We start from the raw sequence: 14879 nt of genomic DNA, 5'->3' as shown, positions 1-14879 counted from the left end.
CGTTAACTGCCTTAAAATATTTTATCGCATTAATCTCGGCCACAATAATCTCATAGATTAACGCGTTAACTTTGACAGCCCTAATTTTAATACACTTTATTGGCAAAGAAAACAATTTACATTACAGTTCGTAATACTCTCAGAACCAGATCATTTTTTTCTTCTTTGCCTGAACCACCAGTGTCTTCATGGCCCACTTTCGCTGTTTTGCCACGTCTCAGCCTCGCCCCTTTCTCTTCTTCAGCAGACGTGCTTTTAGCTTCTGATGGTGGTCTGCACTGGTGATGCAAGGCAACTTCGTGTTAATATTTCCATGCACTCGCGCTCCCTTCTTGCACGCGCACCTGTTCGCAATTCACTGAATCTCGCGCTCCCTTCTGGCACGCGCACCTGTTCGCAGTCCACTGAATATGAATACCTACACCCCCCCCCCCAAAAAACATTTCTCATCGAATCTACACGATTCACGTAGGTCACCTATTTTGGTTTTAAAACGGCGAATTTCGCCGAAAGGTGAGGGATTTTCATGCCTGATTAATGTATGTGGTTATGGTCTTACGGCATGTCCAAAGAGTGAAATACACATTAATGTGATGTGTGCTGTGCATTTCTTTTGCCTGTACTCTTTGTATGCTTATACTTGTCATGTTCGCTCTTTAGTCAGGTGCACTGGATGCAGCTCTAGCAAGGAAGAAGACTGACAGTCATGCATGTTATTTGTTATTTGTTATTTAGTATTGTTATTTGAGGCGGGATGAGTGGGACAAATGAATAAAAGCCCTAGAACCTGCACTCATGGAACAACAAGCAGAACGTGTGTTAGCAAGCAAGAGCTGTCTTATCATTAGATCCTTAGAGAACAGGAAGGTTAATCAGATAAAGTAGCAAATTAATGCATAGTGTTGCAACAACTTGCACTATGCAACAATTTGCTACTTTCTGAAGCAGTTTTTTTTTTTAAGTAATCCATCAATCATCTAATACTGCATAAAATCAGTGGTGTTTGCCACTAAACAAGTGGTACAGAGTGTTTGTTTCTCGATTACTAATACATACTATGGATACCGGTTTTCACTATCAAACCGGTATATCGCCCACTCCTACTATGGACAACCATAGCCATTTTTTGCCTGTCTTTTCAATACTATTTCAGCCAAAGCGTCTCCTTCAACAGACTAATCATGCAAACAATCATTTATTCTGCGCTCTTTTGCCCCCTAGCTGAAGCCAAAGTTATCTTCACTACATCTCCAATTTGTGTAGCTCCTTCCTTATTCTATTTAAGAGACATGTAGCGCCGTGCTCGTATTAACGACAATACCATCTAATACGTTGGACACTTTACCATATCTTATGACACAATGAACAACTGGATTATTTAATTACACAGATGTATTGATGCAAGCTGTAAATCGTATCTCTTAGCTAGCGGACATTACCTTCATAATTAAAGATAGCTAGCTAGATAGCTCTGTAGCTACTGACGTTCCCTTCATAATTAAACATAAAGTGCTCATGGAACAGTTTATATCCACGAACCAATTTGGATCATTTTGTTTTGCTATACATGTCCATGTGTTTTTTTTTCGCAGAATAGGATCTGTACGATTTCAATAAAACAAATCTGCTTTCCTATTTATACCAATACGAAGTCCACTGACATTTAAAGACGTTACACGCATGAGTGCCATAACCAAGAAGAAGCTAAAAGAAAACAAACAAGTGACCCCTTATTCATTTTCAAGCAGCTCCCGGAGATTTCCAAACCTCCACATCACTGTCAGTGTTGTTGTTGTTTTTTGGCAGAATAGTATCTGCATCAATACGATTGCAATAAAAAAAGTGCTTTCCTTTTAATACCATCACTAAGTCCACTCACATTTAAAGACGTTACATGCATGGGTTTAAATCTGAATTCCATAACCAAGGAGAAGCAAAAACAGAACGAACAAAACACAGCAAAAACAAATAGCATGCAGCTAGCATTGGCCACTGAAATGAATCTGTCATTCGCCAGGTCATGCTAGACAGCCCTAAACCGGATGTCTATATTGAACCGCAATCAGAACAATTTCTTGATAGTGCATTTCATTAACTAACCGAAATCTAAAGATTACATTTTATAATAAGTTCAGAGGCACCCCAAAACATACAGTGATCAGGTTCAACAATATATGTGCACAAAATATGTGAACATAGCCAAACGCTAATATACGTCTGTCATTGGGCGTCATATTTTGTCAAACTTAGTAAACCATAGTAAACCTTTTCGTACCTCTTACTTACATATGTCACATTAATTAAGACAATTCTTGAATATAGGAAGAGACAACGAAATATTCAAATATTCAGAGGTTAATGTTACTTACTGCAGGGACATGGACATACGCACATCACAACGGTATTTACCGGCGTACTAGAGCCCATCTACGAGCCGAGCGGGTTCCTGTATCCTTGGTCCATCAACAAAAAGGGTCCGTGGTGAGGATATTTGGTTCGTTGTATTAGATACGGTTCCCTTGAATCCCGTAGGCATATATCAAAGAAAAATTGTTTTGTTGGAGGTAGGGGGTGTGGGGTGAGGAGTGAAGGAGCTGGAGCTGGAAATTGCCCAAATACATCGTTAAGATATCACCATTTTAAATGATTGTATTGTTCTTTCATAGCTCATTTCAGTTCATTGTTTCGCACTTTTTTGACGCCATCTAACGGACAGCAGTAAAGCGCGGCCCTGCGGTCAGACCACTACCTACATTATTTCAGAGGGATTATAAGACATGCTGTAAAAGTGTGAATTTATGATTATTTATATATACATAGGCTTATATGTAGTAGTAATGGCTAATTTCACTACAAGAGCAGGCAGTCATAATCAAAAAACAATAACACAGACACTAAAACAATAAACAGATGTGGTGGACAAAGCAATTCTAACTGTTACAAATAGGCTTGGCTATCAACTTTCTCTGACTTACACCAATGCACTACCACTGCACCAGTAGGAATATAGCCATACATACCACAGCTAAGCCTCCAGTGAAAGTATGAGCTGTCCCTTTTGGTAAACGTTTTTTGTCCAGTTGTTTTTTAAGGAAGGTTGTTTGTTTCTACATCACAACCACATATACCAAATAAGACTAGGTGGCACCCTATTTCTCTGAAAATTAACAACTAGACCGATTCTTTATGTTCGGTTGCAAAGGACTCTTCATCCGTCAGTTTACTTTGCTGAATCACATTTTGTTCCAAGTTGTTATTAATTTAGTAACATTTAAGCTTTTTTTGGCATTGATTGGAAGAATATTCTGGTCATGAAGCACAGAAGGAAAGTTAGGAGGTACGCCTTTAAATGATTGTGTGTCTATCTATTCCTTTAACACATTCATGACAATGTCTTGATTAAATGCTTTTTTTTTATATATATATATTTTGCACAGACACAATCGACTCATTGCCACATCCGGGGCAATTTCCTCAAAAGGTATTGTAGCTGTTTGTCATGCACATAATTATTTTCTATTATCTACTGTTCAAAGCAGTATTGTAATATATGTGGGATATGTTGTGTCTAAATGTGCCAGTTTATTGCTTACAACTAGGCCAACAGGACTTGTCATTGTCACTATGATAAACTGAACGCTACAAAACATATTTTTGTACAAAACATCTGGTTTTGAAGATATATTTTTAGATTGATTCCTAATATCCCTGTTCTCTGTCAGATTTGTCCCCAGTGCAGGTGAGACCGGATTTCACAGATATTGGTATGTTTTAAAACCTTAAGCAGTGTTACGTTTGACCTGAAATGTATTATAATCTGAATCAGGGTCAAAATGATTGACAGTATTGTCCCTTATGGGCTACTGGAGAAACATGGCAGCACAACATTGCGGCTTCCGTGGAAGAGGACCTACTCCTATGCAGATATGAAGGGTTAATTCTAAGATAAAGAAAACATGATTCACAGGTGATTACACACTAATAAAAACAATTATGAATACTATATTCTATTTCTGCTAACAGATCCCCCTAAATCCTACACACAATACCTTTTGAAGGTGATGTTGGATACTAGGTACCTCTTATCAGGCAGTTCAAATCAAATGATGATTTTGGGCATGTGGTGGGTCAGCCTGATGTTCCAGGTCAGGAGGACAGCAGTCAGATTTGACGTCTTTCATCCAATCTGGAGAAGTGGGAAGTTGAGTTCATCCCAGATAGCGGGCACACTGAGGCTGAAGAGTGCAGTCCTGCTCCAGCCTTTGACTGGGCACCTTGGAGCTCTTAGAGTGCAATCACCCTTAGCCTACTGAGCAATAGCCACTTGCCTTAACCAAGCAGCTTTCACTTTCAGGTTCATGTTTCACATTGAGCTGAGACAGATAATAATCTATGATAATAATCAGAGACTAATAATAATTATAATAACAATAATTGCTTGCAAAAACTTGAATAAACCCCTGCTCTACACGTGAAAAGAAATACATTGCCAAAGAGTTCATAGCCGCCCTGTTTTTAACTCTTAGTTCAAAGTTGTCATCATAAACAAGTAATGCATGGCTGAGACGCATCGGAAATTTTTTTAAGAGGGTATGTCTATGGCAAATATGTTACTATGTTATATGTTAATTCCCCAGAAACAACTTACAGCTCTTAAGTCAGCTCTTAACTGACAACAGTAGGTTTCATTTATTTATTATTTGTAAACCTCTAAAAAGCTCTCCAGTTGACTAAAATCTTGTTTTTCTTCAAACTCTCAGTGCACATTCCTGAGGAGGAGCTCTTGAGGAGGTACATGGTTTTACCAAACTTGATCAAACGTGATCAGACCCAGGAAAACCAAAACCTTTGCTTACGACAATGCAGATGACGACACAATGGACTGATTTTGTCACACCCATATATTTGAATTACTCTAGTGGTGATTAAAAAGGTTCTAGCTACATCTAGAAACATGGGAATAACGTCATTAGTTTGTCATTTAGATCACGAACTTGCTATCTATGGCATTAAATACAGGGTAATACACAAGACTTAAAGCTCTATGAACACTAATTACCTGAATAAAGGGTCAGCACATAACAAGGTATGTAAAACCTGGTCTGCCTAAATAAAAAAGACATGTCAAATGACAGGACAAAACTTAAAAGTTACAATAAAGTATTTATTATTGATTATTATTAAAAAAAACTGATTGTATTTATGACAATGTAAAAATGCATTATACATGGTAGTTCCAGAGGCTGCCACAGCAACAAAATTCACCATCATTACATTATGAGGCTTTAACACAATGAAGCACATGCCCATGCAACAACATGTTTCCAGTGCAGTTTAATGTAACACAATATAGGTCATACATAAGATGTAAAACCTGATTTGAAAGATGAATAAATAAATCATGGTAAAGGAATTTCCTCATATGTGATTCGAACATATGGCGGTTTCATGGGCAGGTGCCAATATTGAAAGTTATAGTACAAATAGAAGTTCTTCTCCAAGACGACCTTCTTGTACGCTTCAATGATGCTAATGATGGCATCCAGTGTAGACTGATGTGGCTGAAAGTCATGATAGAAGTTCCTTATGTCCGAGGCCAGAGATTTCATGGAGGCTTGACCAAAGATGGTATCATCATCTCCCAAATAGGTAGGCTCTCCACTGTACAGGTAGATCTTGGTGTAGTTGGTTTGGGTTTTGCTTGTGAGCTTGGCACCTAGCTCAGATAGCTTTCGATAACTTCGATGCACAAACTGGGAGCAGTCATACGATTCAAACCACACGGTTGCATTCCCACTCGGGTCAGATCTTGCAGTCCAGGTTTCATAGTAAATCCCGGTCTCATTGTCCTCTTGGACCCAGCGGGCCAGGTCATTGAACTGGTTACCTGATGGTTTCGGTAAAAGAAAATAAACAAATATTAGTCATCAGAAAAAATAGCAACTCAGCCATTAACACAGTTTTGTTAATGCCACAGAACAGATGGTTATGGCAATGATTTGAAAATGGCTTCTGTGTAAATATAATTTCTTTTTTTTTAATTGTTTCCTTAATTCTGTAGTATCTGAAGCATCAAATAGCACAATAATACATTACATAATAAAGTCGATGTATACTGTCAATGTGTTTAATTGGCGTCATCAATAATAGTAATTATGGATATTGTGTGATTATGACATCAGCTGGTCAGAATGGGTACAGCAACTTGATTAGTCCCTGTCGGTAGGGAAAACGTATGGCTAAGGAATGTGTATTAAAACCAGATGTCGTCACTTTAATCCGGTCTCTGGTTGGATAAAACTTTTCAACAGAAATGGACAAGGACCTTTACTTTTTAGTTGAGAAGTTGTGTTGATCGCCTGACATGCAAACGATCGGTTTTCTTTAAATTATTATTATTTTTGTGAAGTTATACGGCTTATGTGAATAAAGCTATCTACACGACTTTTTATATGTCTACATTGACTCGGTTAGTTGTTCATGGGGTAGGTTGCTGCTAACGCTTAGACCAACAATCCATTGGAACACATAGTAGCTAGCTAGCCTCGCTGCTAATAAGTATAATGTTAGCATGCTGATATGAATTGACCCATGCTGCTAACGCTTAGACCAACAATCCATTGGAACACATAGTAGCTAACTAGCTTCACTGGTAATAAGTCTAACGTTAGCATGCTGATATGAATAGACCCATTATAGTCAGGTGGCTTAATGCTCAATTGACTTGTTAACACTTCCAGACCCAAGGCTTTTTTTTTACTATGTTAGGTAGTCTGCCATGCCTGATATTTTTGTATATTTCACCTAACTAAAAACCATGAGGCAAAAGTGGCATTTATGATTATATTCTAGAACACCTCAGCAATAATAAAATTAGAGTAAAAGGAATGTAGTAAAAAACGTTTTTTATTAAAATGAAATCTAAAGACACTAAAATTAAATCTAGTTTTAGAGGTGCCCAGACTTTGTACAAAAACACATTGTTAATATTTTGGAAGTTTTCTTCTTTACTCTGAGCCCTGTAAACATAGGTGTTTGCCCCACATAGGTGAGTTTATCATTCAGAAAGTGTGTGTGGTTTCAATACTCATTTTAAGTAATATACAATGTAACACTTTCCTTCACTTAGACCACTATGCATATTGATGAGAAAGGTGTGAACATTCTGGGACACCTCGGTCAAGAACAATGGCCATGACGTAATGGGCCTGGAATGTCTTTGTTCCTACAGGTTTACTTGACACATCACGACCCAATAGTGATCACTGAATTACCATCTCCTTATCATATGAATAGTTGTCATTTGCTAATGGGAGGGTCGAAACCTCACTCAGAGGCTGAAATTTGCAAGGGATTCGTAATATTGTCCTTACAAAGTGATTATTTATATTTTAGTTTCAAACTTTACATATTTTAAAAGAAAAGGGTTTGAGGTTGCTGTGGGTGTTAGTTTTATGTTTCTAGGACAAAAACTCGCAGAGATTTTTAAATATATTAATCAAAATACCAAAAAGTCCCCCACGGGGCCCCGTGGGGCTTGAAGAGTTAACCGAACTTTTACGAAGTCATACAACTAAACACACAAGTGACTTGTTAACCGAACTTTTACGAAGCTATATGACCAAACACAAAGCTAGCACTGTTAATTCCGCTATAGCTAGCCAGGTCAATTAGCTTGCCTAAGATACTGCAATTTAAGCTAACCAATTACCTCATTTCCCCCAAAACCCATCGATTATGTGTGTTTGTGATGTGTAACATATATCCTTAATCAGTCATTCAAGTTATTAACGTTTATTTACCGCTAGCGATTACACGACACAAGGGTAATTCAATCGCTATTAATGTTGAACTTGAACTTCAACAACGTCACACAACATTAAAAGTCAGGCATCGGCATGGTTCCTAAAGAATAAATCAAAGGTCCTTGTCCATTTCTGTTGAAAAGTTTTATCCAACCAGAGACCGGATTAAAGTGACAACATCCGGTTTTAATACACATTCCTTAGCCATACGTTTTCCCTACTGACAGTCCCTGTTAACTGTAAGTGTAAACATCTGGTGGCAAACAGCTCAGCCACATATTGGGATGTCACACAGGCAAACAGGACATCAGAGGGATGAAGCATGGAGCACAATTCATAGATAGTAGTAATTCAAAGTGCTTTACAAATGAGCAGATAAACGAAAATAGAAAAATAGAGATTTTAAAAGTGTTAAAGTGCATTAAAACAGTCAACAAAAGCATCTGAAAACAGTTGGGTTTGATGGTACATTTGAAACTTTGATGTCATTAGGAAGTTGGTTTCAGAGCACAGCGGCTAAATACCCCTGGTAGACTTTGGCACGCCCCAGTAGAACGAATTTGATGTTTAAAAAACTGGCAGTGTATTGTGTATTTATTTATGTATGCGTGTGTGTGTGTGTGTCACATTTTCTGATATTCTGTTCCTAACATTGAATTGGAAAATGCATGTTGGTGGATCCCTAGATACTACTTTAAAAATGCGTATCGATATAATTTAACACATCACCACCCAAGTCTTCCTCAGCCACTTCCCACTGGTGGCTGATTGGCCCTTGCTTAGAAGAGGTACAAGGGCTGCTTGCCAACTGATCTGGCTGCTTGCAGCTGAGAGCCCTCCACAGTGTGGGAGAGGGAGGGCGGGGCGGGGCAGGGCGGGGCGGGGCGGGGCGGGGCGGGGCGGTGGATGAAATTCGGTTTACTCAAACAAGGTGAGCGATCTCCGTCTTGCCTTTGTCCACATTTTGTACCTAGTTCAAGACTTTCAGGATTGGTGGTGCATCCCTATTCTAAACTTTAAAAAGACTTTTCTTCTCTTACCAGAACATTCAAGACTGATGGCCATTACCTGTACATTTACTTGATCTACTTTAAAGGACTTCTTCCATTGTTGTGGAGTTTGTGTTGAATATAAACATGTGGCACATGTGGATCAATGTTTTTAAATATGTGAGATATACAAAATCATATCGATAATCATAGTATTGTTAAATCATATCAAGGCCTGTCAGACTACCCCAGAAGTGCCTAAAGCTAAACAGTCACTATACAGCTCTACATTCATGCCCATTTTGGGTAACAATATGATCTATGTTCTTGGTCATGCAGGTGTAAAGAGTTATTGAGCCAACCTGTGATTTCTCCCACTTCTTCCAAAGTTCCATTCTGTTTCCAATGCAGGTCATCTATTCCCTCAGAAAAGCATGCAGCACCTTGATTACACCAGAAGGGGGCGCTGACACCGGGCTTTAGGTGAGGAAAAGTGCAGTTCCCCAGCTGAAACAGCTCGTACCACTCCATGGTGTAGTTTGTGCCGGTCTCCTTGCTTCTGAATCCAATTGCATCATGCATGATATTCTGTGGAATACATTGGTATTAAGGTTCTTCAACACTGCGAATAATAAACACAATCAAACTGACTGTTGGATTTAAGAGTGTTGGGTAAAAACACTTTTATAAAGACCAACCTGCTTAGTTGCAGACTTCGACATTAACCTTTGTCCAATTGTTTTGGACAGGTTAAAAAGTTCACTCTCATCTATGAATTCTGTATAATGAAATTAGACTTAAGTGTTAATAAAGTAGTCGCCTACATCATATTTGACATGTAACTTTTCACTAGCCACTGAAAGATGGTGCAAGAAAATCGCAAATGTTTTAATGCAACAGCAGCTGAAAAACTAGCGAGCCAACCTTGCAAATACCTATAATAGCAGAGTTGACACTGATCAAATACCTATAATAGCACAGTTGACACTGATCATGCTAACTGGTGTCTTTTGGTGATGGTGGCGTCATGCTGTGAAAGCTTTTAATCAAACTAATGTGTAACATGTGCTTGGCCATACTCACAAGACCCTTCGGATTGTGTATAGATGGTAGGCTTATGCATTGCCAATTTTATGTGAAAGTTAACTTTTCATTCATTAATATATTGACCGATATCAAATGATTCTATGAGCTATTGGAATGCATTTTGTTGGAGTAGAAAATAAATATGGTGGTATCAAATTAAATCAAAAGACCTTGATATACAGGCAGCAGAGGAGGTAGATATGGTGTCATTGATTACATTTGAAGTCTAATTCATGAAATAAGGACAGAGACACAACATACAACAATTTCCCAAGAGATGCTGTGTTCTGTGAATGGACATCAAATATAAAACAGATGCCTTACAACCCTGAAAAACTTGCTGTTGTAAGAACATAAATGACTCCAATGCTGGTCAGATTGCAACAACCTATTACCTTTGACATGCTTTGTTTGACTATTTTGGAAAGAAATTGGAGGGTGAGAAATGTTTCATTTGTCCTCCTGAATTTCTCCATTCAGTAAATTGTCCTTCCAGAAACTTGGATGACCTTGCCACGCCTGCCGCTCTGTCCATTCATTCGGTTTTCTACATCCCCTACCAGAGAAAGGAGAGGTCTGAGACAACAGGCTCACAAAGAAGCTAATGGTCACTCTGCTACATATATCTGAATATTACTTTTTTAAATGTACTGTGCGTTTCCTGGAACATCCTTTTTTCTCTGTTATCTCCAATGTCTTACATCCACTGAGTGGGTAGCTTATGCCCTCTATTCACAAGACCTGTTCAAACGAATCCACAACATCCTTAGCTTGCTGATGCCAATGACCTGGGTAACTCCCAGGAACTTTTTGGAACATTCTGAGGAGCTATAATAAACACGATTAACATCTTTTTAAATCTTCTCCTGACACATTAGTAAATCAACACTCAACCATAGAGCCCGGAGTAGTCAGTTCTTGTGAGAACACTTGTAATCTCTGATCGGTAAACCTTATGAAATTGGTGACGTATTAAGCTAAGTGACTTGCGTTGTAGTCTTTTACTTTTTGCTGGTAGCACAGGGAAAGCAACAGATATATTTTAGAGATATAATGGATAATATACTATAATACAGAGACGACATTCAGGTGCATTTAATTAACATAATCGGATGAGGGGTCTCTCAAGCAGTTATTTATCATTCCAAAGAAGACCTGTGACGCCCATGTCTTCTGAATGTGGAAGGGAAGATCTTCTATAGTGTGTGGTAGTAAGGAGCACATTGTTTGATAGATATTTACGTGCCGAAAGCAATTTTTCTGGATGTTCAGAACATGGTAGCAAGATTTGGAATCCAATTCAGGCAGCAAGGACAGAAGACAGAGACCGCCACATGTTTGGACCTCACAGACGTCAATGTGCCACACAGGTCCCTTCAGGGCCCTGAGAAAATGTCAGCATTAATCAGGGCATGTTTTGAGGATATCCAGTTGTGCTTTAACATAAGTAACTACACCTCCTGGCAGAGATTGGTATTTTGGCTGGATGTACTATTTCACCCTGGGCTTTCACCATGGCAATGGAAGTCATTATAAAAGGGCCTCTTAATGGGTTGGTGGTGGTGAAAGGCTGCAGCCAGAACCCGGTTACCTCCCATCCGAGTCTACACGGATGACATGACGACACTGACAACAACTGCTCCATGTACCAGTCAGCTGTTAGCCATGTTGAATGACAAGGCAAGGATGAACGTGCAACCTAACAAATGTAGAAGAAGTAGAAGTGTAGAAGTGTTCATTCTGTATTTTATCAGTAAAGGATAACTGATGGAAGAGAGGTTTTATATTGATGGATGGTAAGGTGATTACTTTTATTATAGAAAAACATGTGAAGAGTTTAGGTAGGTGGTACAATTCCACATTGACTGACCAGAACAGGTTTCAGAGCTTAGGGAATTCTTTGTTAAGGCTATCAGTACTTTGGATAAGAGCTTCTTGCCTGGTAAACAACAGTTGTGGTGCTTGCAGTTTGGGCTTTTACCACACGTACGGTGGCCTTTGACTGTTACACAGTCTGTCTGTTGTTTTCCAATAAACTCCTCAGTTTTCAGGGCAAACATACTTTAGTCCAAATGATCGGACCTCGCAACGCCACAAGATCAGACTCTAGACAACTTGCATTCAGGCTGGGGGCCCATGTGTCCCTATGTGCATTGCTAGGGGCCTTTTAGGGTCTCTAGAGCAGTATAATACCCTAGAGCAGTATAATATTAATGTATTATTCTGAGTGAAAATGTAAGGAACTATAGTGGATATGGTGGCTTGTACACTGACAAGGTGTGAAGCAATACCTGAATACATGAGTTATGGTCTGTGGTTTTGCAACCTGTCTAGTGAATATGAGGTGCAAGTGTGACTATAACAGATATATTTGTGTGTTAAATTTAAACATTGTGTGAAATGTACATGTATACATTAAGAACAACATGAGCTTCTTTGTATAAATGTACTTGCCATTTATTTACAAAATGTGGAGAAATGTAGTCTAAGTACATCATATTGTCAACCAAAAATCATTGATAAGTGGGGGTCATAATTAATGTACACAATGGACGTGACCAGTATTTATACAACCATCCCACACCAGGCAATGTTAACAGCATTAGATTATCTTATCATTTACAGAAGTTTTTAAGCAGGGCTGCAACAACTAATCCACTTCTGTAACTAAAATCGACTTTAAAAATAATCGCCAACTAATATGGGATGATGGAATATTAAAATCTACTACAATGGAGATTGCAAAACAGAAATGAAGGGAGATGAAATTAGCCTTTAAAAAGGCTGTTTAAACTTTAAAGTGAACAGCAATAGCAGTTTGTAACCAAAGTGAGGAGGTAAGAATACCCTTTAAAAAGGCTGTTGTTAACATTATTGAAAGACGGCAAAACAGATCAAACTATGAAACAATCGATACGCAATTGTAGTAGCCTATGTTTCTGATGTCTGTAACTGTTTTAAGTAAGCCTCACTGTGGACGTCTACTACAGTTGGTTGTTGAGATTTCAAATGATAACTTTCAGTTTTTAAAAATAGAAAAATCATTCTTGTGTTTGGTTTTGCCGTGGGAGGTCCCAAGGCCAAGACATGGGGAACCCAATTGATGCCATATTGGATTTTACCAACAGGTTTAAAGTTTAAACATTTTCAAAGGCCGGAAATGTTGTAGCCTGGCTCCGCCCACCTCAGTTTTCACTGCTGCAACAACATTTAAAGTAACACTATGCAACAATTTGACACTTTTTGAGATATGGCTTTATAGGCAACTAGTTTTGGTAGCACCCTCAAATTAATTTTGATAGCATATATTCATGTGAAGAACAGATTAACACTGTGTCTTTCCCACTAGCCATCCAGGATATGCACTATGTAGTTCTGTGTTCCGGCTGGAAAACCTTGCAAAAATGGAAGAAAAGCTTTCACAGCATGACATTGCCAGCTATACTGCCAAAGACACCAGTTAGTGTGTTGGCAAGCTTCTATCAGTGCCAACTGGGCTGTTGGTGGTGTTTGCAAGTTTTTTGCATGCCATTTAGGTAGTTAGCTTGCTAGTTTTGAAACAGAACTACTTATTGCTGCTTTAAAGACCGTCATAACATTGACAGGGATGTTTATGATGAAAACTAGCGAGTCGACAACTTTCCTAACACAGCCAAACATCAAGCTAAGCGCAACACAAGACATAGCAACACAGCTAACAACAAGTTATTACTGACTACTGTCAAACAGAAAGAAGGCCAGCTCGGCCTCTGACTTGCTCGGTTACTCTCTCTCTCTTTCTCTTCCTATCCTCCAACAACGTCTTCCTCGGTTTCTTCGTCACCTATGCCATTATGTCCATACAGACAATACTGCTCTTATAGCTAGCACATGGGTCTAGTTGTTGTTGTGTGAGGTGGTGCCAAAAAGTGTTATTTTATGGCAAAATTGTTGCAACTGGTACTTTAATGCAGCTCAATCTCAATGTCTAATGTAAAACCAAAATCATACGGTACCATGTGTGAGTGAGTGGGTGAATACTTACAAATTTTCCCAATAGGTCGCCGTACTTAAATTCCCACACAGGAGCTTGAAGTCGAAACACTGAGATGACATCAGAATTTCGCATGTAAGGTATCCGACTGTCACGGTCACCGGTGGGGCAGAAAGGGTATAATGCCTGGCAGAATGGATCCACTTCTGGACGCCGATCAAACCGCCTGATAAAATGTAAGGCACACACAGGACATACTCTAAGTTTGATGCCAGCATGGCTATATGAACCAATGGTTTTCCAGTGTAGCCTTGTTGTTTAGCTATTGAGAGGTGAATCCTATTCCACAGCCAACATAAGCTTACCTGTACGGCACTGGCCATTTTCTCATCCCATTGCTAAGATGTGAATCTGTTAGTTGCCCAGATGTTAGGTGAGTAAGTAAGTAAATACAAAACAATGCGTGTTTCATATCAAGGTACATATATGATGCTTCGCAAAGGTTTACTGTTGTCCACTTCTGTGGAAGCTAGATGCCGAGGCTAACCTACTTCTCAAGTTAACCAACTGTTCAGTGTAGTCTACTTCCGTATTTAATCGAATCACTCGAGTCACGTTGTCCTGTCACGAGATTTGGGATAGTTATATGCCTCCTCCGTCCTTGTTCCTCGGTGGCACACATAGGGTGCATGCCATTTCTCTATTTGTGTGCATCCTCCGTCCTCGTTCCTCCAGGTCGCAGCCAGGAAACTTCGAAGTTTGCGTTTGTAACCAATCCGAGTGTAGTTCAATAATTACTCCTACATTAAAATGTAGGCTACTGAGCAGTTTGTGTGAAATCCAAGTATTACACTATTGACATTACATTTTGAATCACTCGTATGAGAAAATGTGAGTTCACTGTCCAAGAAAAGTTTATCCAAGAGAGAATGAATAGGTGATTCATCATCATCATCATTATTTATTCAGGGAGAATTGACTGAGCACAGGGCTCTTTTGCAGCAATGCCCCGATTGAGGGTACATA

The 14879-nt window shown here is 39.0% G+C and overlaps 2 protein-coding genes across 4 annotated transcripts in view; both read right to left on the bottom strand.

Annotated features, from left to right (window-relative positions):
- The window catches only part of plekhm3 (pleckstrin homology domain containing, family M, member 3), a 28073-nt gene extending 25593 nt beyond the window's left edge, over nucleotides 1–2480 (bottom strand). For 2 of the 3 annotated variants that reach the window (XM_031561275.2, XM_031561285.2), the window contains exon 1: nucleotides 2370–2480. In XM_031561275.2, the coding sequence (XP_031417135.1) occupies nucleotides 2370–2386 (17 nt within the window). In that variant the 5' untranslated portion in view covers nucleotides 2387–2480. Of the gene's footprint in view, nucleotides 1–2286; nucleotides 2306–2369 lie in introns of those variants that run through there. The other variant, XM_031561279.2, reaches the window with a different exon arrangement.
- Nucleotides 2481–5143: 2663 nt separating this feature from the next.
- cln5 (CLN5 intracellular trafficking protein) lies at nucleotides 5144–14479 on the bottom strand. Its single transcript, XM_012819823.3, has 4 exons — nucleotides 14219–14479; nucleotides 13905–14079; nucleotides 9157–9382; nucleotides 5144–5887 (listed from the first exon to the last, which is right to left on the bottom strand). Exons 1-4 carry the CDS (start codon nucleotides 14335–14337, stop codon nucleotides 5400–5402), a joined length of 1008 nt encoding a protein of 335 aa, XP_012675277.2. The 5' UTR covers nucleotides 14338–14479; the 3' UTR covers nucleotides 5144–5399.
- Nucleotides 14480–14879: the final 400 nt, after the last annotated feature.

Source organism: Clupea harengus, chromosome 2, assembly GCF_900700415.2.
Source record: "Clupea harengus chromosome 2, Ch_v2.0.2, whole genome shotgun sequence".
Lineage (NCBI taxonomy): Eukaryota > Metazoa > Chordata > Actinopteri > Clupeiformes > Clupeidae > Clupea > Clupea harengus.
Note: the sequence above shows the minus strand (reverse complement) of the source record. Positions and strands in the feature narration are given on the sequence as shown.

Excerpts from the sequence above, each read along its gene's own strand:
- cln5 (XM_012819823.3), bottom strand. The coding sequence starts at position 14,337 with ATGTACCTTGATATGAAACACGCATTGTTTTGTATTTACTTACTTACT. Across the intron at positions 9,383-13,904 it reads GCGACCTATTGGGAAAATTT|AATATCATGCATGATGCAAT; the intron begins GTAAGTATTCAC and ends TGTATTCCACAG. Across the intron at positions 5,888-9,156 it reads AGAAGTGGGAGAAATCACAG|GTAACCAGTTCAATGACCTG; the intron begins GTTGGCTCAATA and ends CGAAACCATCAG.